The sequence below is a fragment of the Psammomys obesus genome, unplaced genomic scaffold (assembly GCF_907164565.1).
Source record: "Psammomys obesus unplaced genomic scaffold, mPsaObe1.curated_primary_1811, whole genome shotgun sequence".
NCBI lineage: Eukaryota > Metazoa > Chordata > Mammalia > Rodentia > Muridae > Psammomys > Psammomys obesus.
This window is the reverse complement of record NW_026596134.1, coordinates 27,644,787-27,666,887: the sequence shown is the minus strand read 5'-3', so window position 1 is coordinate 27,666,887 and position 22,101 is coordinate 27,644,787. Positions and strand designations below refer to the sequence as shown.

The 22,101-nt window shown below is 43.1% G+C and overlaps 1 protein-coding gene across 3 annotated transcripts in view; it reads left to right on the top strand.

The window, feature by feature from the left end:
- The window catches only part of Pcnx1 (pecanex 1), a 104,402-nt gene that overhangs the window by 74,110 nt on the left and 8,191 nt on the right, over nt 1-22,101 (top strand). For all 3 annotated transcript variants that reach the window (XM_055592799.1, XM_055592798.1, XM_055592797.1), the window contains exons 18-29: nt 228-369; nt 1,390-1,567; nt 2,271-2,379; nt 3,104-3,233; nt 6,255-6,313; nt 8,763-8,978; nt 10,247-10,500; nt 12,603-12,833; nt 14,894-14,994; nt 15,962-16,112; nt 19,748-19,978; nt 20,987-21,261. In XM_055592799.1, the coding sequence (XP_055448774.1) occupies nt 228-369; nt 1,390-1,567; nt 2,271-2,379; nt 3,104-3,233; nt 6,255-6,313; nt 8,763-8,978; nt 10,247-10,500; nt 12,603-12,833; nt 14,894-14,994; nt 15,962-16,112; nt 19,748-19,978; nt 20,987-21,261 (2,077 nt within the window). The remainder of the gene's footprint in view (nt 1-227; nt 370-1,389; nt 1,568-2,270; nt 2,380-3,103; nt 3,234-6,254; nt 6,314-8,762; nt 8,979-10,246; nt 10,501-12,602; nt 12,834-14,893; nt 14,995-15,961; nt 16,113-19,747; nt 19,979-20,986; nt 21,262-22,101) is intronic.

Genomic DNA, 22,101 nt, shown 5'->3' with positions numbered 1-22,101 from the left:
GTGTGTGTGTGTGTGTGTGTGTGTGTGTGTGTGTGTGTGTGTGTGTGTGCGCGCGCGCGCTCGTGTGTGCACATAGAAGTTGACTGTTGAAGTATGGGCGTCTTCCATTTTTGTTGTAGTAACACTGATCTACATTTGAGTCATAAGTTCACTCTCTTTTTACCACATGCCTGACTGCTTTAAGCACTGTATGAATTGTGATTTTTCTGGACTTGTCACCTCACCAGATGCAGCCACTATGATGTGGTTTGAGAAACTTCATGTGTGGCTTCTTTTTGTGGAGAAGAATATCATCTATCCACTGATTGTCCTCAATGAACTTAGCAGCAGTGCAGAGACAATTGCCAGCCCAAAGAAACTGGATACAGAGTAAGTGCATAGTCCTCTGATCCATGTCATTAGGTGAGAGCAGTAATGAGCAACGGCTTACACTTAGTAGTAGAGCAGTCTGAGTCATTGGTCAGGTACTGTTAAATACTGTGTCTCTGGCACACAGCATTAGAAGATAAAGGCTCAGGTGAAAATTTCTTCCTTTTTTGAGCATCACTGTATTTACTGCTCTTGACTTCTTACTGTCCACCAGTATTTAATGAGAGGATGCTTACTAAGTAAAGATAGTTTGAGGCTGGCCAGATGGCTCAGCAGGTAAAGGCGCCTGCTGCTAAGCCTCAGGACCTACCTAGTTCAATCCCTGGGACTCGCATAGTGGAAGGAGGGACACCAGCTCCAGCAAGCTGTCTTCTGCCCTCCACTCATGCCGTGGCAAGTATGTGTGCTCGCACACACACGTGCATTCATTCCTGCACAATAGATGAAAAAAATAGTTTATTTTAAAAATTAAAAAGTTAGGTTTTAATATTAGCAGGTTTGGAAGGTGGCTGTTCTGTGCAAATCAGACTGGATAGATGGTCATTTGCCCACGTGGTTATCCTACAATCATACCCAATAGTTTGGTTCCATGTTATAGGGTGTTAGTACATGTTTTTCATGTATTACATGCAGATAATATTGAAGTGATAACAAATATTGAAAAACTAGAGAAGGAAGTTTTAGAACTGTAACGTTTGGTTTTTAAACATGCTTATTCATGTAGAGGATAAAGTTCATAGTATGTACTAATAAAGAATAGTTATTAGTGCATTTCAGGGTGTGATATCCTCATCCATGGAAATCACTGTTATCATATTTCTATTTCTTGAGACACAGGAGTTGACACTGTGGTCTCCTGAGTTCTGGGATTACGGGTGTGCACACACACCGTGCTCTTACACATCAATTCCAGACATCTGGTCTCTATAGAAAGCTTCCTAGTGAGCACGTGGTGACCTCGGGGTTGGCAGATGCCAAGGATTCTCAGCGCAGGCTGATGGGCTGCGCCTCTCTCTCCAGGTTGGGAGCCTTGGTGATCACCATTGCTGGCCTGAAGCTGCTGCGGTCCTCCTTTAGCAGTCCCACACACCAGTACATCACGGTCATCTTTACTGTGCTCTTGTTCAAGTTTGACTATGAAGCCTTCTCGGAGACAATGCTGCTGGATCTCTTCTTCATGTCCATCTTGTTCAGCAAGGTAATCCATCACGAAAGGAGTGTGTCTGCAGAAGCTCTCTCCCTCAGTGTCATGCTTGTGAGGCCCGTGCTGCTGTTAAATTTGATTTATTGGCTTCTAAGCAATAGTCCTCATCCGTGACCAGTTAATTAGCGCATATTGAACCCAGGAAGCAGTGCTTGTCATGCAGTTCATAAGCGCCAAAGTCAAAGAGACTTAAATGCGGACTGTGTCCACTGGTAGCGGTTGGTTCAGACAGGTGTCTGGTACGGAGATTGTTGTTCAGGAGGCAGTGGCCACTGTATTAGAGAGAGGCTCTCCTGGGTCCTCGTGACATGCCATGTGGACCATATTTACTCCAGAATGTTAAAGTTCAAGGGAAATGTGTCCTGGGATAAAATACACATGTGCATTAGAGACACCAAGAGTTTCTGTTCAAGGGCAGTAGTCTTGTTCCTCCCACCCCCTTTGCTTGCAGTAGTAGTAATACCGTAAGTGACCAGAAGAGGGCAGTCCATAAGTCTGTGTCTACATTAAAACAAACCATCTTTGTATTGAAATGATGCCAGTGTTTTGGCAGTTGATAAATCTTGCCCTGTGATTGGAAAATAAGTTCAGTGCCATTTTCCTCTTAGGAAGAAGGCACATCTTAGCAGCCTTTTGTTTTCTGGTTGAAGTGCCTGCCTAGTGTTTCCTGACGACAGCCTCTCCTCTCTCCCCACAGCTTTGGGAGCTCCTCTATAAGCTGCAGTTCGTGTACACCTATGTCGCGCCCTGGCAGATCACCTGGGGCTCTGCATTCCATGCTTTTGCTCAGCCCTTTGCGGTGCCCCGTATCCTTCACTGCAGTGTATGAGAATGGCCAGTCATATCCTTGAGAACGTCAGCCTGTAGGCAGTCTTTTCCAGCAGACCTGCCAGGGACTGAGACAAGCTGCCAAACCTCACTCTGAAGACCCGCCTGTCCTGACTTAGGTTGGCAGCCCACAGACCAGCCAAACGTGAGCGAAGATAGGATTCAGAACAAGTAATGCTGTTTTTAAATTTTACATTTAAAAACTAGATGACTGTTAGGAAAGTATAGGAACTTTTAAAGCACGTGGAATAAATGAGCAGAACATTTTTCACAACAGTCATCACTAAATTTCCGGGTAAAGGTTTCCATCCTCCTCATACCTCAGAAACACTTTAAAATAACCACAAAGACCAGGGACTCCAGCCTTGCTCAAGTGTAGACTTTCGGTATTTGCAACTTTTAGAAAAATATGTTATTACATGTATTTACCTAAGTATTGCTTACATCTGTTAGTGTGTATGTGCTGCATGTGTAGAGGTCAGAGGAGAACTAGGAAAGGTCAGTTCACCTTTCAGTGTGCCTGCCGAGGCCTGCCAAAACGTACCCTTACCTGCAGAGCCATCTCGTTTGGCCCCAAAATTCGGTTTTAGACTCCATGAAGTTAAACCCGGGTATATCATTCCAAGATTGACATGACGAAGGCTTTTTCCTTCATTTCTTTTTTCTGTTTGCTGTGTTTGTTCCTTAACCGTTTCCTCATAGACTCGGCTATGTTGTTCGTTCAGGCAGTGGTGTCAGCCATTTTCTCCACGCCGCTGACCCCCTTCCTGGGCAGCGCCATATTCATCACCTCGTACGTTAGACCCGTGAGGTTCTGGGAGAGAGACTACAAGTGAGTGAACAGATCACACAGAAGCCAGTTTCTGTCTTTTCACAGGGAAGAACAATTGATGGCTTTGTCATAAAAATGTATTTTTGTTCATAATTTGTTGTGATAAAATACTTGTTTTTGCTGAAAATTTACAACTATTTTTAAAATTTGCAGATTATGTAGAGTTGAGGATATTGATCTTTATTTTCTCATCTGTGTGATTCTTAGAGGTATAATCCTAATTACACTTGTCTGTGCTTTTTCAGTGACGTATCTTAGAATTAGATCCTATCAACACTGTAACTTACGTCACACGGTGTTACAACCCGTGTAACAGGTGTGGTGAGTTAGAGCATATTTTCCCTAGAAATGTGTTTCTAGAGCTACGCTTTTATGGCTTCTTTGCCTTTTCAGGAAGAAAAGGTTCTACTAACTTCATTCAAGCCCTTTGCCTTGTGCCTTTTGTCCATTAGATTCAATGACCGGCTGTTTAATCAATGCTTAAAACAACCCTGGCAGAGTCAGTCCACAGCTGTTCCTTTCTAAGGGAGGTTCCTGAAAGAGGAATTCTAGTGAGGGAACATGAACACTGAAGTGTACATTAACATGTTGATGCAGCAATAGCTTGTTTGGGTTTATATTTCTGGCTGTCCCATGATGCCTTTTCCTATGTTGCCATGTACTGGCGTTTGTATTCAGGGAAATAGGGGTCTTGACTTTGAAACAGTGAGCCAGCTTGGCATTTCTACTCTGGCCCTTGTCTAACGCTGTAGGTGGTGTTTCCAACTTTTAGTGTTTCATTACTGTTTCCCATTCTTCTGGGCCAACCAGTAGCCTGAAGTTATATTCTGTGATGGCAGATCTTAACAGTTTGTAGCAGTATTTTTGGTACCCTTAATACTCAAGAAGCCGTAGTATTTAAAAAGAAGTTTTATTCATTTTCAAGGAAACCCTCTTTAACATATGTATGTTTATTCACTTAAAAATAAGAAAATATCCTCTGTGCCCATCATTCCCAAGCCCAGACACAGACGCACAAGCATTACAAGTTTCAGGGTTGGGCTATAAGGCAAGAAGATCCTTATAAAAATAGAGAGACAGAGGGGGATGGATGTCCCATAGTAACATAAATAACATTTTAAACCAGGAGTGTTTCCCACCTACCAAAGTTTTAATAGGAAGATTGCATTGTTTGCAGCCTTGCAGACCTTTAATGTCTTACTTGCTAAAATACAGGTTGGTCCACACTTACCTACTCTTTTGCAGTAAAATATTTTGCTTGAAATGAAGAAAGAAAGTTTGTCCTCACAGATACACAGTTGAAAAAGAAGTTTTTTTTTTTTTTTTTTTTTTTTTTTTTTTTTTTAATGTGTCTGGGTGTTTTGTCTGCATATATACATGTGCGCTGTATATTGACTGGTACCCGGGGAATTCGGAAGAGGGCATTGGGTCCCCTGGGACTGGAGCTAAGGGTAGTAGTGAGCCACCATGTGGGAGCTAGGAACCCAATCCGGGTTCTCTCCAAGAGCAGCCAGAGCTCTGACCACTGACCCATTGCTCCAGCCCCAAAAGACAGTTGTGGGTGTTTTTATTTGATCCTTCTCCAAAACTGAACAAATCATGGTTTCTTTTTGTTTTTTTGTTTTTTTAAGACAGGGTTACTCTGTGTAACCCTGGGTGACTTGGAACTTACTCTATAGACCAGGCTGCCCTTGAACTCAGGGAGATCCGCCTTCCTTTGCCTCCCAAGCGCTGGGATTAAAGGCATGCGCCACCACACCTGGCAAATAATGGTTTCTTCAAAGCTAGTTTGTAGTGTGGAATCCACACTGAACCTGTGAGCCTTCAGAAATGTAGTCTGTCTAGATTAATCTGTCCATCTTTGAATGAGATTTGTTTTTGCTTGTATATAATTTTTAGCATTTATTGGTCATTTGAAAATGACATGACTATTGAGTGAAATAGCTCTCCAGGTCCTGATGCAAGCGTCGCATGGCACTTTGCAAATGTGTTCACCGTCTCAGATGAGTTGTTAACTGTGCTGTACCAAGAAGCTGCCACACTCATTGTTGTGGGTACAAGTTTTTCCACATTCTGTTTTTGCTTGCAATTTTGAATTTTGTTTCTGAGAGCTTTTGCCATGTTTCCTGTGAAGTGATAACTCACTTTCTTATGTTGAAAAATGTCTGTTAAGTGACACATCTGGATAGTCTTGTACTTTCTTCACCATTCGATGTAACTGTGGTTTTTCGGGGGAAAACCACCAGTTCAGCTTGTCATCGAGATCACTGCACAAACCTTCCCTCCAGACAGCACTTCAGAGTAGGTGTGGTGCCCTCTGTCTCATTGTCTCATTGTGTACTTAGGACGCTAACATGGCCTGCACCCAAGATGAGAATCCAGACTTTTAGCTTGCCGCTCCTTCTGGGCATTTTAGAGGGACGAATTAGCAGATGGATTTCACATATGTGACAGTGAAGGCTAGGTACTGTTTGGGGCCACTACCTTGGTTCCTACTCAGCCACCAACCTTTGGCGGCCATGCTTTTGCACGGCCAGTGCAGGTATCCTCATGGTGAGAAACAGCAGTCAGCAGTTTGGTATTAGGATAGTTCTGACTTGGAAAACTGAGTGAGCCTTTGGTTCTGCTGACCCCATTTGGGAAATTGACCTTCCCTGGACCACAGAACCTCTGGCCTTTTCCCTGAGGAAGAGGTTGCTTGATTGTGCACTTGGGAGAGCTGTATGCACTCTATTCTTGTCATCTGGTCAATTTTTGTGTGCAGTACATTCATAGATGTCTTTTTACACTCTGTAATGAAACATGAATGAGGAGAAAGCTGTTATGTTGCTATGTTCAGAAGGTATGAAAGAAGAAAATAAAAACTTTAACTGTAAATCTGTGTTACCTAGTTGATCATTATTTAATAGTTTTTTTCCCAGAGATTTTTCTTACAGAGGTGAGATTTATCTTCTAGTTTCTCCCTTGCTCTTATTTTTTTAAGTATAAAATATTAAAAATGTTTTATTTTGTTTTCTTCAGCACAAAACGTGTGGACCATTCAAATACCAGATTGGCTTCTCAGCTTGATAGAAATCCAGGTAATAGTCCTACCTGTAAAGAAGCAAGTCAGAGGATTTGGTTTGTTTGTATGTTTCTATAATATGCTCATAAGCGCTCACACACACATTCACACATTCTTCACTTCACTTCACTTCCACCTATGATAAATTATCTAAAAATAGTTCTGTTTTCTTCTGTTTGAGACAGGATCTCTCTGTAGCCCATCCTGGCTTCAAACAGAACAAATGTGATATAGAAGGAGACTATTCTCCTTCCTCAGTCTCCTGAGGGCTTGGGTTACAGGCACAAACAAATGATCTGTTTTTAAAAATCAGATTTTTTTTTAACTTTAGTAAAGTACATTATATATGATTTAGAGCATATCTGGTATATGCACTCATCCTTGATAAAATGTATCTTAAGAATGCCAATAGAAATTTTAAGTGTGCCATTCAAGGATGGCCCTTATGTAAGCTAAGTAGAAACCAGACAAAAACTAGATAAGAATGTTGAGTGTACCATCGTGTATCCTTACACCTCCCCCCCCCCAGGTTAGATAAATATTACAATTTAATTTTATTTGATTAATTGTGTGCATGGATGTCAGGGGGTTCTAATTTCTACCCACAAGGAGGTTTCAGTGGGTAGATTTTGGTGGTATCGTCTAAAATTTGATTCTTAGTTTATTTGGAAAATCTCATTTTATCACCCTATTCCTGGGAACCTTGGTGCTTCAACCAAGTGAGACTAATGAATCAGTTAATTGGCTCAGGAAACTATTAATTAAGTCCTCAAACAAACATTACTCCCAAATGGACTAGAATATGTTTCCATTTAACTGATAACATTCTTCAAAGGCTCTGTCCATCTGAGAAACCAAAGTCTTAAGAATAAATTGACTGTTATAAAATTGCGTTAGGGAGAGCTGTTCACTCAACATTAATCACTCACGGTCCTCCAGCACATGCTCAGTCAGGCTTAGAATTCTCAGGTGCTGATAACCCCAGGACAAGGTCCTGAGGAAGAAACCCGCATACCTGTTTAATGGACAGACATACAAGTAGAGTTGATGAGACTCTCATTTCCCCTCATTGTCTTAATGTGTAGTTAGTATGAGGTTAAAATAACTCCCAAGCCTGGAATATTTGCCTTTCTCCAGTGCTTTGACTGCAGCGTAGCGGATGCTGCTGTGGATGGGATGCTTGCGGAAGCGGATTTCTATCTCATGAGGTTCTTTATAATGCTTTTCTTCCTGTGTAACCTCATGGCCAGTTCTGTAGATGCAGCTCTGTCTGCAGGTACAGTTCATTCACTTCTGCCTCATAGGAGACTTTCCAGTACTTCAGTTTTGACTCACTTCTCTTTGTTTCAGAATTGTTTGTTAAAATCCTACATAATCTTGCCAACTTCCCTTACAAATCATCGTTTTGTTTTTGTGAATTCTGTATCCGGTGTATTTTTAATGGAAAGGCATATTTCATTAAATGGTAGTACAGTGCGAGAGTGTGTGGGCTGTATCCCTTCAGGTTCCTGCATTGCACAAATGGGAACCCTCAGGGAAATATTGAGACTTCTAACTCTCTCAAGATTTATTTTTAATCGTGTATGTGTCTGTCTGCCTGTCTGGGGGTCGGGGGTGGGGTCAAGTGCACATACATGCAGATGCTTGCGTATGCCAGGAGGAGGAATTCCTAGAGCTGGCATTAACAGAGGTTTGTGAGCTGCCTGCTGTTAGTACTTGGAACAAAACTAGGTCCTCTGTAAGAACCCCTCATGTTGTTAACTCCTGAGCCATCTCTACAGCCCCTTGACTTCAAAATCTTTATTCTGAAGCTTTACTCATGATTTTGTGTGTATTGAGTTTTCAATGCCATAATAAAATGCCCAAGGTAAGCAGCCTCAAAGGAGCATGGATGTACTCTGCTTGGTTTTAGAGGCATTAAGTCTCTGGTTGCCCAAGACCATGGGGCTATGTGTTGTGGGATTGTGTTGAGGCAGAACTTGAAGACCGGGAGCACATGACAGCAAAACTGCTCATGCCAGGGTGCCAGTGCACTCTTCACAGCCATGTCCCCTGGCTATACTTCCTTCTACTCAGCGCCTCCTTCTCCTGTTTCCACCACCTCCCAGTAATGCCACCAGCTGGGCATGAGTCTTTGGGGGACATTTTGCATCCAAACCATAGCACTGTTTTGTTTTTATATACACTGTTTTTATGTAGGTGTATGGTGTGTATTTTTTTTCTTGTCAAATAAATGGAAACATGGCCATAAGAGGAATTTAGTTTTAGGTTGTTCATTTGTATAAACTCACTGTAACCCAGGCTGGCTCCAAATTTGTGGCAGTCTTCCTGCCTCTGCTCTTGAGTGCTGGGATTGTAGCCTACATTATGATGTCTCTCTAGTGCCAATATTTTTAATGATCTTTTTCATCAGTACAATAGGTATTTAAAGTGAGATAAACTTTCCTTAAACTCTCTTCTTACAGGATCAGATGACAACAATCTGAATTCTATCTTCTATGAACATCTAACCAGATCCCTCCAGCACAGTCTTTGTGGTGATTTGCTGCTAGGACGGTGGGGAAACTACAGTACTGGGGACTGTTTCATCCTTGCCTCTGACTATCTCAATGCGTTAGTACACCTCATAGAGATAGGCAATGGCCTGGTCACTTTCCAGCTGCGGGGACTCGAATTCAGAGGTAAGACATTCATTCACCTTGTGGCCATAGAGCACCTGTAGATAAGTTTTGTACATTTAAATACCAAATGAAGAGTTTCAGAACCGCCAAGTGGAGGATGGCTCAGCCTTTAAGAGCATTTGCTGCTCATCCAGAGGAACCAGGTTCTGCTCCCTGCATCCAGATCAAGTGGCTCACAGCTCCAGTTCCAGGGGATCTGACACCCTCTGCTGGCCTCTGAGGACACCTGCATGCCTATGTAGTACACAGACATATACTTAGGGACACAAACATATGCATAACAAATAAGTCTTGAAAAAAATTACAAAATTAGATCCTTGGGATCATTGCCCTTCCCACCAGCCCTCTGCAATTGTATGTGCTGACAAGCCGATACATTCTGCACAGAAAATGATACATTCAGATGAATGTACCTCCTGATGCATACTAATATACAGATTTAATATAAATGACCTTCAGACAGAAGAAACATCAGAAACTATTTAATGCATTCATATCTTTCTTCCTGTGTCCTCTTAAGAAACAAGAATTCTCTGTGCCCTAGTCTCAGAAAATATCAACTTGAGTTATTAAATCCAAAATAATTAGTTATACCCATGAGTAGAAGCTTTTTTATGGAGATTTCAAGTCCTGTTGTTGAATATATTTCTGATCAGGAATATTCAGTGGCCCTTTCTGGAGAATTTTAGCCTTTCTAAGAAGTTACTTTGAGTGTTTCTAGTTTGGAATGGGAAACAAGGAAGCATTTTCTTGGAAAAAGAGACAAGCCAATCAAAGGATGGCTTCTCTTGTCAAGTTGACTAGCTGGAGTGCCAGGAGATTAGCAAGCCATGTTTCTGCTGTGCTGGTGAGGTGTTCCATGGACTCATCTAGCGGAAGACCTGCCCTGACAGGGCAGTATCCTTCTGCTGTTTGTTTGTGATCAGTGCACACTTTTAGGAGATGAACATTCACTCATTTGGCCTTCACTTGGTACTGATGCAGTTGGAAATTGGAAATCTGTTTAGGCAGAATTGAAGAGTTACTTTATGGCACAAATTCCCACGCCTTCAGTATGCTAACGCATGTTGTGAGTCTAATGAATGGAGAGTTAGCCTGACTTCTGGAGTTTGCTACAGTCTGGTGATGAATATTCTAAGGCAAATCAATCACGTATTCTAAAGTGCTGTAAAATGTGTCTTTTCTAAATTGTTTGTGCTAAGTATACCTTCATTTTTCCAGTTGCTGGCTTTTTGCCCTTGTCTCTAATGGTCTTGTCTTTTTCTAAGGCACCTACTGTCAGCAGCGGGAAGTAGAAGCCATCACAGAAGGTGTAGAAGAAGATGAAGGGTTTTGCTGCTGTGAGCCTGGCCATGTTCCTCACGTGCTTTCCTTTAACGCTGCATTTGGCCAGCGCTGGCTGGCGTGGGAAGTGGTCGTCACCAAGTATATTCTGGAGGGCTACAGCATCACTGACAACAGTGCTGCTTCCATGCTTCAAGTCTTTGATCTCCGCAGAGTGCTTACCACTTACTATGTCAAGGTGAGGGGTGCGCCTGCTTAGGCGTCTGAGCAGCAGACGGGAGGTTTCTTGGGAGAGACCGGCACAGGCACATGCATGCACATACACAAACACCGACACGTACTCATGTAGGTGGACATGCCCATATACATATATACACATGCATGTAACACACCTGCACATTTTTATTCATTCTTTTTTTTTTTTCAATGCTAATAGTATGTGCTTACAAAGATCAAGCCCAGAACTAGGTAAGCAATCGACTCCTGACCTACATTACTAGCCTCTCAAATTTGTGTTTGGCTTCTGAATAATGATTTGAATTTTTTAGTATCCAGAGAGGCCAGTTAAAATATACCTGTGGGAAAAATAATAACACTTCCCCGCCCCATGAAGTTCTTGCTATTTCCTGGCCCATGTCTCCGTTGCCATTAATAGCTGGCACTCGTGGTTTATGGGTCAGGACTGATGAGTACTCGCACACATGCACACATAAACATGGCTCCTAAGGCACTTAAGTCTACAGTCAGGTAGAGTTGGCAGGTGTTCCAGAATTCCTGCAGGTCATGGGGAGACTGTTACACTGACGCTCTACCCGTGATGAACAAAGACCAGGCCTGAGGGCAAAGCCAGGCCCTTCAGCGGCCAAAATTAATCCTTTATAAGTGAAGCCAGATTTTTGTTACTGCTTTGTTTGGAGACTGAGTATTTTTTGGTGTATATTTTTATCTGTTTTATTGGGGTTCTTATAACTCTCCCTCCCTTGTTTACCTACCCCAATCCTTTCCAACACCAGGTAGAAGCGTAAGAAAGTAACTGAAGGGATGTAGTTCTCTTAGGCTGCTGGTTGGGTCATCGGGTTCCTTGGGGCAAGTCCAATCTTTGTTTCAGGATATCTCCAATTTCTTCTTTTCATCAAACTGCAACAGCGACCAGGAGCACCCGGGAGAAGCAGCTATCCTCTTCTTTACAAACCCCTGTCTGTGTGTACTCTGGCATTTATTCCCTCTCCAGAGTCCTCAGAATTAAACTCTCTGCAGCTGACAAAGATCATGCCCCTCTCAGAGCCCGCATGAGTCAAATAGTCTGCTGCTGTGGGCGGTCTGAAACAGCCCTATATCCTACACCTGAGGGTAAAACAAAAACATGTTTATATAACATAACTGAGTTTTTAAAAGAAACTAAAACTCCCACTACAAGTATTACCGTATCGCCCTAACTGCCCCAGAACTGCCCCCCAGAACAGGCTAGCCTGGAATTCTCAGAGACCCACCTGCCTCTGTCTCTCTGGGATTAAAGGCATTTCAGCAGGCCCATCAAGGTCATTATTTTTAAGAAAGGGGTCAGCCATAATCCGTACATCTGATATTTAACATTGCTAACACTAATTCTTTGTGCTGGTTTTGATAAATCCTGAGCCTTCCATTTGGTTAAACCCGGAAAACTAAAGCAGTTTGATTTACACTTTCTTAACCTGTGTTTGTGTGGTATGCTCCTCGCCGCACCCACCATGTTTGTGTGTCTGTGCGTGTATGTATCTGTGTGTGTATGTGCTTGTGAATGTGTCTCCTTTTGTTTGTGTTCTTTATTTCTGTCATTTGGCCTATGAACAACAAAAGATTTAATAAGTTTATGAGAAAATTTTCAAAATAAATGTTGTATAGTAATTTTTAACTCTCTAAAAATATTCTGAGCCAAGTGGTGATGGTGCACACCTTTAATCCCAGCACTCAGGAGACAGGCTGGTGGATCTCCGTGAGTTTAAGACCAGTGTAGTCTATGTAGTGAGCTCCATGACAGCCAGGGTGAGGGAAACCCTGTCCTGAAAAACCAGTGAATGGAAAGAAGGAAGGTAGGTAGGGAGGGAGCCTAAATTCAAAAGCACAGGAATTAATAGTCTATAAGTTGCCTTTTTTAATTCATAGTTGTGATTTAAAAGTACTAGATGATGTTTTCATTTAGGATAGCTTCAAGTAGCTTTCTTAAAATGTAGGTGTAGGACACTTGAGATAAAGTAAAATATTTTGAACTATATTATCTGGGAGCAGTTGTTCATTTAGGTGAGCAGTTGGAGTAAGTTTGCATCGCGACTTGACTTGGATTCCCTGTGTTTTCTTACCTAGGGCATCATTTATTATGTTACAACGTCCTCTAAGTTAGAGGAATGGCTTGCCAACGAGACGATGCAGGAGGGACTGCGTCTGTGTGCAGACCGAAATTACGTTGATGTGGACCCAACTTTCAACCCAAACATCGACGAGGACTATGACCATCGGCTGGCAGGCATATCTCGGGAGAGTTTCTGTGTGATTTACCTCAGCTGGATAGAGTACTGCTCTTCCCGGAGAGCAAAGGTAGTTCAGTTCCTGTCCTTTGCAGTTCTGTGAATCTAGGTTTTAACAAAAAGCGGGGAAATATCCTGTTAGTCATTGTGAGTCCGCTTTTCCTGCACTTCCTCCCAGATCCTCTGGGTTAGACAGCATGTCTGCGTCGTAATGTTCCGAACAAGCCACGTCTGCCCAGGCAGCTGAAGGAGAGTAGTCCTCCTTCACTTTGCAGCAAACTGACTGTCCGGGCAGCATGCATACACAAGTTGTGGTTCCATACAGTACTCCCCGAAGTCTAGTCCGTAAGCACTGTCCACCATCTGTAACTATGTCTGTCCATGTCTGGACCATGCTGTCTGCAAGACAGTCCTGGGTGTGTCCTCTGCAGTCCAGTATCACGTTGGCTTTAACACTTGAAGGCGTCCTTCTGCATCTTGCTTAGCTGTAATCACTGTAAGTAGCCTGTGGACTACTGTTGGACCAGCCTCATCAAGGACCTTCAGTGTGAATGTAGTTAATTCTGCACTTTGGATGTAAAGATGTTTAGGTCTCTCCAAAAAAAATTCTGATTTAGTACCTCTAGACCACAGATGTCTCCCTGGTGGTTTTAATTCAGGTCTTTACCCCTTTACTCCTGCGCACATTAGGACACCCTGTCCTGAAGGAAAATGAATCACAGACTTTCCCACTGCTGTTTGTTCTAGGCCTGTAGCGCTGTCATGCCAGACTAGCGAAACCATAGATCCCAAGTGCGTGGCCAGGGCTCACTGCCATCAACATTGTGGCTTCTCAGGGAGGCTGGAGCTAAGCACCCAGCACCTGGTTTACTTGGTACCCTGGAGTTAGTGAGCCCTCTTGACAGCCAGAGCCTGGAGGGTTACCAGACCCGGTAGCCCTTCCTTTCCAGCCACTTCGGGCATCCTGTCATAGTAGCATCTTTCCATCAGCCAAAATGGGGTGTGTTTGTGCTTCCTCTGTTAGTGGTAGCCGATGGGCAACATATGCTGATCAAAAGTGCATGCTTTAAAGAAGAAATAATAGGATAAAATACCATTCTAAGGTTGGGTGTGTCAGGGACACTTGAGAGTGATGGGCCTCAAAATTTAACTTTCTTCAAAACATGTAACAGGCAGGTGATTGTTTGGTTTCTCATGTGAGGTATACTTAAGGTCTTTGCATAATGCTTCAGATGTGAGGGATAATTGAGGCATGTGGACATGTTCTAGTGTCCCTTTTCTGGGCTTAGGTAGTGTTGAAGTAGACTATCTTCTCACTCAGAAATGGCCTCCATCGTCAGCCTAAGTGCTTTTCTCTCAGAGGTTCCTGGAAGGTTGGACATATCTTGAGGAAGTCCTCCTGCATGCCCTTACATATATTCAAACGGCTCACCTTCGGGGTTGGGAAGACAGCTCAGCAGTTAGAGAGGGCCTGAGTTCCATTCCTAGCACACACATGGTGACACACAACCATCTATAGTTCCAGGCACCCAGCACCCTCTCCTGGCCTCCTTAAGCATGCATGTAGTACATATATATTTGCAGGCAAAATGCTCTTACACATTAATACTTTTTTGAGGCCCACATCCAATCTGGGAATCCCCAGTCCCTTCAGACAGCTTATCACACACTCAGCCCTGGCTATATTCTACTTGTTGCGGTCGCTTTAGTGGTATTTTTCCAATCACATACTCTCCCTTCTGCTATAGTTTTTCTATAATCAAATCAGAATCATCCTCATCTCCTTAAGAGCAAGCATTCTGCTCCCATAAATCCCTTTCCCAGAAGGACCTCTTCCTAAGAAAGCACTCTAAACTGTGGAGATTCACCAACTCCAAGCCCTGTGACACTCACCAGTCTAGTGGCCCTCTGCCTCATACTCTCCAGTGTCCCTCCAAGGCAGTTACATTAGATAAATGAGATGGATGGATGGATGGATGATAAACAGACAGACAGATAGAAAGCCTCTTCCTTCTCTAATTGTAAAGTTCAGCTCTTTCTTTATCTGTCTCTGACTTATTGATTGGGTATTTTCTGATTTGTTAAATACTTATGTAGCTTTCTGATATCTAATATTCTTTGTTTTTAAAGCCGCTAGATGTGGATAAAGATTCGTCCCTGGTGACTCTTTGTTATGGACTTTGTGTTCTGGGACGGAGAGCTTTGGGAACGGCCTCCCACCACATGTCCAGGTAAAGAAGTATCTCTTCTCAAGAAGAAGGTATTGGGGGCCAGGGGTAGTGGCACTGGAAAGATGTTCAGTGGTTAAGAGTGCTGACTACTCAGCCAGAAGACCTGAGTTCAGTTCCCAGCCCACATGGTGGTTCACAAACATCAACAACTCCAGTTTCAGGGGCTCTGATGCCCTCTATGAGCACCAGCCAGGCAAGTCATGCCTAGACACACATAAGCATGCAATAAAAGAAAACAGAAGAAAGAGAGCTTGGGAAGCTCTAAGTGTGTTTTGTCTGGTTAGTTGATTGTTTTCTTGGGTTTGTTTTTTTGTTTGTTTTGGTTTTGTTTTGTTTTTTTGACACTCATTTTGTGCTATTTTACAATCACTTTGTAAGATTTCCTTAGTCTCTGCACATTTACATTTTCTTATCTATTTTTCTAACATATTTCTCTGGCTTATTTTTCTACATTTCTTCATAATGTTTGTCTAGATCATTTATATTTTTAATGTGGTGTGTATTTGAAATAGATAATTCCTATCTTAAATTTCTTCTGATTACATGTTTTACATTAGACTTGCCCTAATTTCCCTCGCTCTGTAGGCTCTCAGCCTGTCTTATAGGCTGTTACCATGGGTCACAAGCAAAGTTCCTAGTCACTTAGGAGTTCAGGCTTCAGTGTCTGGATTCTACTTTCGAAGCATTCTAGACCTGTGGTTTTCAACCTTCCTCATGCTGAGGTCCTTTAATAGAGTTTTTCATGTCACGGTGACCCCCAACCATAAAATTATTTTGTTGCTACTTCATAACTATAATTTTGCTAGTGTTCTGAATCATAATGCAAGTATCTGATAAGAAGATACCTAATATGCATCCCCCGGGTTGGGAATCACTCCTCTAGATGGTTCTGATGTAGAGCAGACGTAAGATTCAGTGCTGTGAAGACCCTTGTCAGAGTATGTGTCCTTTATCTCCAACCTTACAGTAACCTGGAGTCCTTTCTCTATGGATTGCACGCCCTGTTTAAAGGGGACTTCCGGATTTCTTCAGTCCGAGACGAGTGGATCTTTGCTGACATGGAGCTGCTGAGAAAAGTTGTCGTGCCTGGAATCCGCATGTCCATTAAACTCCATCAGGTAAGAGATGTTTTAATTCATTTCCAGTTTGCTGACAATTTGTCTTCTGATTTCCATGTTATGTCTTGGGGACCTTTGAAAAAGCTGTCATCTGAACCACAGAAAAACCTTACTTCTAGCAAGGCACTAGGTCCCGGAAGCCTGAACCTGTGTTTCTCATAGTAACAGTAGTAGTGAGTTGTAATATTGATAACTGTTAATATTCCTGATCTAGGCTACAGCAGCAAACTGAAAAGAAAGGTCTGTACCCCTGAAATGCTTGCTGGACTTCATGTGATTGCCATTTTCCTGTCCCTTTCCACGGTGAACACCTGACAGCTGCTAGTGCCACGTGACCCTCAGGAGGTGCTGGGCTACTGCCTTCTGCTCACTGTGCTCCCGAGTGGCAGGCTGTCAGGGCAAGCTCAGAGACGAACACCTACCAGGGAAGTGGAGCTGTTGGCCCCAACGTGTATTTCCAAAGCCCTAGACCATTTGAAGAGTAGACCGTGTCCTTCTGTCCTGGCACTTGCCCTCTGTTTGTGCCACTCAGGTGTACAGATCTGATGGTGACAGCCACATGGTAAATGCACCCATTATGCCCAAAGCTAATTGGATTTCTGGCCCCAAATAAAAAGTGAAGTGCTCCTCACGTGAGGTTAAGCCTGAGAATAAGGCTAAATTCCCTTGTTCTTGGGGACCATTGCCAGTAAGAGACGAGTTACTAAAAATGGATTACTGGTTTGAAAATCATGGGGGAAAGACTCTTGGGATCCAGTGTGATTGTCCTTGTTCAGACCAGCTTTAGAGTTTTGAGACAAAATTCAGTACATTTAAAAGAAATGACAATGACCAGGTCAATTGTGGGTGGGGACTACCGAGGGGACTAAACCTGGAGCTACATGCACTCCAGACAAGTGCTCTGCCACTAAGCTGTGTCCTCAGCCCTCTGTCTGAGAGAGACAGACAGAAAATCTTGTTAGATTGTCCAGCCTGGGTTTGAACTAATTGTGGAGCCCAGGCAGTTCTTATATTTTTGGTTCCTCTTTCTCAGCTTCCTGAGTAGCTTACACACAAAACCTCAACATGAAAACTTCAGATTTTCTATAGTTTAAGCCAGTGAGAATAAGTGTCTGAGCAAGATTAAAATCTACAGTTAGGATGCCTGCTAAGTTTGTGTCTGTTTTATCAGCAATGTGTCTACTTCTGTGTCAGAGCTTTCTTCCTGATCTGAGTAACTGTACTGACACTAGTGGCAGAGCTGGATGGAGGGCTCCTCCCCAAGCCAGCACTGTATGACTGCCTTGCCTGTTGTCCAGGAAAGCTGGTTCGTAACAGAAAGCTTAGCACTGTTACACAGTGTGTGGTTAGGTTGGTTACAGAAGTTATCCAGCAGGTTCTGAAGAAGCAGTTGGGGGTCCAGCATTCTTAAGTAGCAAATGAATCCATGGGACTAGAGAGATAAGATTCATGCTGCTCTGTTGTTCTCCTTGTGGAGCTCGTGTCCCCTCCAGGTCTTTCTATTTCTCTCTTCTTCCATAATGTTTCCGGCACTCTGCCCAAAGTTTAGCTATGAGTCTCAGTATCTTCCTAGATACCTGGGGGGTAGAGTCTTTCAGAGGTCCTCTGAGGAAGGCTCCTGTCCTGTTCCTTTTCTTCTACTTCCAATATCTATCCTGTTTGCCATACTAAATGAGGATTAAGCATCTTCTATAGGGCCTGCCTTGTTTTTTAGCTTCTTTGGGGCTATAGATTTTAGTATGTTTATCCTGTATTATATGGTTAATATCCACTTAGAACTGAGTATATATCATATGTGTTTTCCCGCTTCTGGGTTACCTCACTCAGCATTGATGAGACCTGATAAGCTAGGGTCAGATAGAAGGGGAGGAGGTCCTCCCCTATCAGGGGACTAGGGAAATGCCATAAGGGGAGAGGAGGGAGGGTGAGTGGGACAGGGAGGAGACGAGGCAGGGAGCTGCAGCGGGGATACAAAGTGAAGAAATTGTTTATTTTTTTTAAGTATATAAATAAACTTAAATTTTAAAAAGAAAAAGAAAAATTTAATTATTTAAAAATAAATAAATAAAAGAAAGTTACTTTGGCAAAAAAAAAAAAAACAAGAATTCATACTGCTCTTTGCAGAGGACCCAAGTTCACACCCCAGCACCCACATCAGGCATCTCACAACTGTCTGCAACTCCAGCTCCAGAGGACCTGATATCCATAGTCACCTGCACGTACTATACACAAACAAACATACATACATGGTTATATATAATTAAAAATAAAATGAATAGAAATAAGAATTGAGACTTAATAAAATGTTCATTGACGAGAAGAACCCATGTGAACTTTGAACCTGGGAAGCAGCTCTGCACCCCAGTCGAGCTTCCGACTTCGCACATGTGAAAGTCAGGTGCTAGTGAGGCTCCTTAGCAGATGAGTGCAGCGGTGAACCACAGGGCTCTGTAGGGCTTCATCACCTGCGTGCACAGCATTCTTCCTGTAGATCCACGGCAGACTCAGTGGTATCCTGTGGACTGGCGTCTCAGTCTTACTCTTCCCCCTCATGCAGGGGCATGAGCAGAAGTTGCTGCGGTTGAGCTGGGATGAGTCACTTTGCCTGAATACAGACCTATATCGGCCTTCTAGCTACTTGCCAAAGGAACCAATAAGATATTTGTGTTTCCTCAATAACATGCGATTTCTGACGTTTAGATCTGAGCTATGATTACTTTTTTGTTTGTCTTATATTGCCTTTTAACATGGAGGTTTTAAAAGGGACACAAACTCCCTTTGTTTCATCCATGCTTCCTGCCTCAGTCTGCAGACAGTCGATGACAAATGTCCATCATATGGCTGAGTGGTTGCTGAGACAAAGATGCTCTTCTGAGTGGGCTGGGATGGCTAAGCCACGTACAGTCGCATCCAGAGGAGGAGAAGGGCGGGATAAGTGGCATATTGTAGCTGTTGCACATGTGTAGCTTTATGGAAACTGTGCGTGGCTTCTAAGAACCCAACACAGAGGCCTTCTGTAAAGCTCTTCCTTGTAATAGTGAAGTCAAAGAAAACTGTGTGTGCAAGGCTCAGCATGATGGCCAGTGGGTGAAGGCACTTGTTGCCCAAACCTGGAGATATGAGTTCAGCCCCCAGAACCTATGTAAAAGTGGAAGGAGAGAACCAACTCCACAAAGTTGTTCTATGAGCAAGACACACATACATACCATGCACAAACAAGAGTAAATTTTATGCACGTGTGAGTGAATGTGTGAAGACTACCTTGAGAGAGATAAAAAGGCAATCTGTTAAACTTGGAAAGGATGCTTAGTTACCTAGCTTTGAGGGTGGAGTTGGTTAAAGAGTTTAGAACAAGAGTTTGTATGGGAAGTGCCAGCTGTCTTAATGACCCTCACACACATCATTTTTTTACTCACTGTCACAAATTAAAGAAGAGCTTTACCAAAGGCCTCTATATTGTGTTCTTTAGAAGCTGACAGTATCAATTAGTAGAACAGTAATGAGCATATCCATAATAGCATCCATATGTATAGTAGAAAATTAAACCCATTTGTAAGAACTTTCGCTTATCATCTTGGAAGTTATTTTCTTTTTCTCCAAAACAAAAAAATCATACTTGGCATTTCTGTGTTTAGGATCATTTCACTTCTCCAGATGAGTATGACGACCCCACCGTGCTCTATGAAGCCATCGTGTCTCATGAAAAGAACCTTGTGATAGCCCACGAAGGCGACCCTGCATGGCGGAGCGCAGTCCTTGCCAACTCTCCCTCCCTATTGGCTCTGCGGCACGTCATGGACGATGGCACCAATGAGTACAAGATCATCATGCTCAACCGCCGCTACCTGAGCTTCAGGGTCATTAAGGTGAGTCTCAGGGTCACCTCAATGTGACCACGGGAAGCTGAGGTTAGGCGTCTTGAGCCAGCCTCTGAAGTGTGATTGGCACTGCTTGCATTTAAAACTGAGCAGACGGCACACTCGTGGCCTATGAACACCCACTTCCTTAGCAGTCATACCCTCTTCCTGTGAGGTTTTCTCAGATGCTGTAAGCCTTTAATTTGTTTGCTGATTTCAGTGTTGGTGACCTTTTACCCATTTCATATGAAATCTGAGCAGTAGTCCTCCTGTAGAAGCCAGCACTCTGTTGCTAATGAGGTGCCCTCCTCAGTTAAAAGAGAATAACAGCATGTGCGTCACTGTGGTTCAGAGCTAACTGTAAATGATTTGTTCCATAAATTCTCTCTCACTCTCACTCATTTTGCACAATTGTGCATTTAAGTGAGTGTGTAAGTGTTGATGTATTTGTGCATGTGTGTATGAAAATGTTCTATGAGTTAGGAAGTTTAGTTTTTGAAATTTATAGTTTATAATGATTGACTTTAATCTTTAAACTCTTATTGAGTGTGGCTATCTATGCATGTGTGTGTACGCCATGTGCAGCGTTTATATGGAAGTCAAAGAACAGCTTTCAGGATTGGTTCTCTCCTTCTACCACCCCAGGTGGGTCGCAGGGATCAAGTCTCCAGGTTTGGCAGCAAATACCTTTATGGCTGACCTTGTCAGCCACCTATCTTGATCCTATCATTTAATCAACCCCAAAATACCACAAACATCCTCTCAACATGAAATATGTGTTGCCTGTCATTCCCATCAGAACTATCTATTGTGTAGTTCACTAGCGTGACAAAGGAAAGGGGCTGCATTTTACTTAGTATTTTTGGAAGGTGGAGCAAGAAAAAGCGAACTATAGGTGCTTATTAGCAGCCTGCTGTCCAGGAAGGGACATTTGTTAGCTCCTTTCAAAGGTGACTGTGTATTCACAGCTTTTCAGCCGGTCACTACACCAGGTGTCACCATTTCTTCATCCCTCAGGTGAATAAGGAGTGTGTCCGAGGCCTCTGGGCAGGGCAGCAGCAGGAGCTTGTGTTTCTCCGGAACCGGAACCCAGAGAGAGGCAGCATCCAGAATGCAAAGCAGGCGCTTCGGAACATGATCAACTCATCTTGTGACCAGCCTATTGGCTACCCGATCTTCGTGTCGCCTCTGACAACATCCTACTCTGACACCCATGACCAGCTCAAAGAAATTCTTGGGGGACCAATCAGCTTGGGAAATATCCGGAACTTCATAGTGTCCACCTGGCACAGGTAGTGGGGCTGTCTTTCAGTTTTGTTGTATCCTGGGCCTCTCTATCTCAGCATTGTATACCTGCTCACCAGGGAAGCTTGTAGAGAAAATGCAAGTGCCAGGGCACAGCACACACATACTCTTACCTGAACACCAGGAGGTAGAAACCAGCTCCTCATCTTCAGAAGCTGAGATAAACCTAATATCTGGCTCTGCCTAGCAGTGGTGCGGCTGGCATACGTGTGGGGATAAATAGAAAAAAAAAAAAAAAAGAATATGAGCTAGCGTCAGAGGCTCTTAATGTTCTAAGGACTAACCAGTGCTTAAAGAATCAGGTTTATTATCCTCTAACAGAACATAAGCCAGAATAGTGTTCATGGAGATTGTATTTTCAGAAAACCTTTGTTACCTGCACTGTCTAAAAGAAACTTAATTTCCTCCCTGGGAGAAATAGCATAAAGAATAGGTTATGGTTCGCCTGTGACCACAGGCATTCTTGGTGCAGGGGTCCAGCACAAACTGAGGTAATCATGCCAAGTCAGGGCAGCTCTTGGTCTCCATGTATTTAAACATGAAAAACCAAAACAGGAGGATGGTGGAGGCAGCTGTGTAGCAGCAGTACAGCAGTGGTATAGACAGACTGGGTCTCGGTTTGCTCAACAGATACTGGCAAGAATCCTGTTGCCAAAGCTCAGTGTGGTGGTTCACATCCGTAATCCCAGCATTCAGGGGACTGAGGCAGGAGAATTGCTAGGAGTTCAAGAATACATACTGAATTCTTGACCAGTCTACAGAATGAGGGCCTGTCTGAGATAACAAAGAAAGGGGGTTGGTTTTGTTTATTTGGGTTGTTTTGTTTT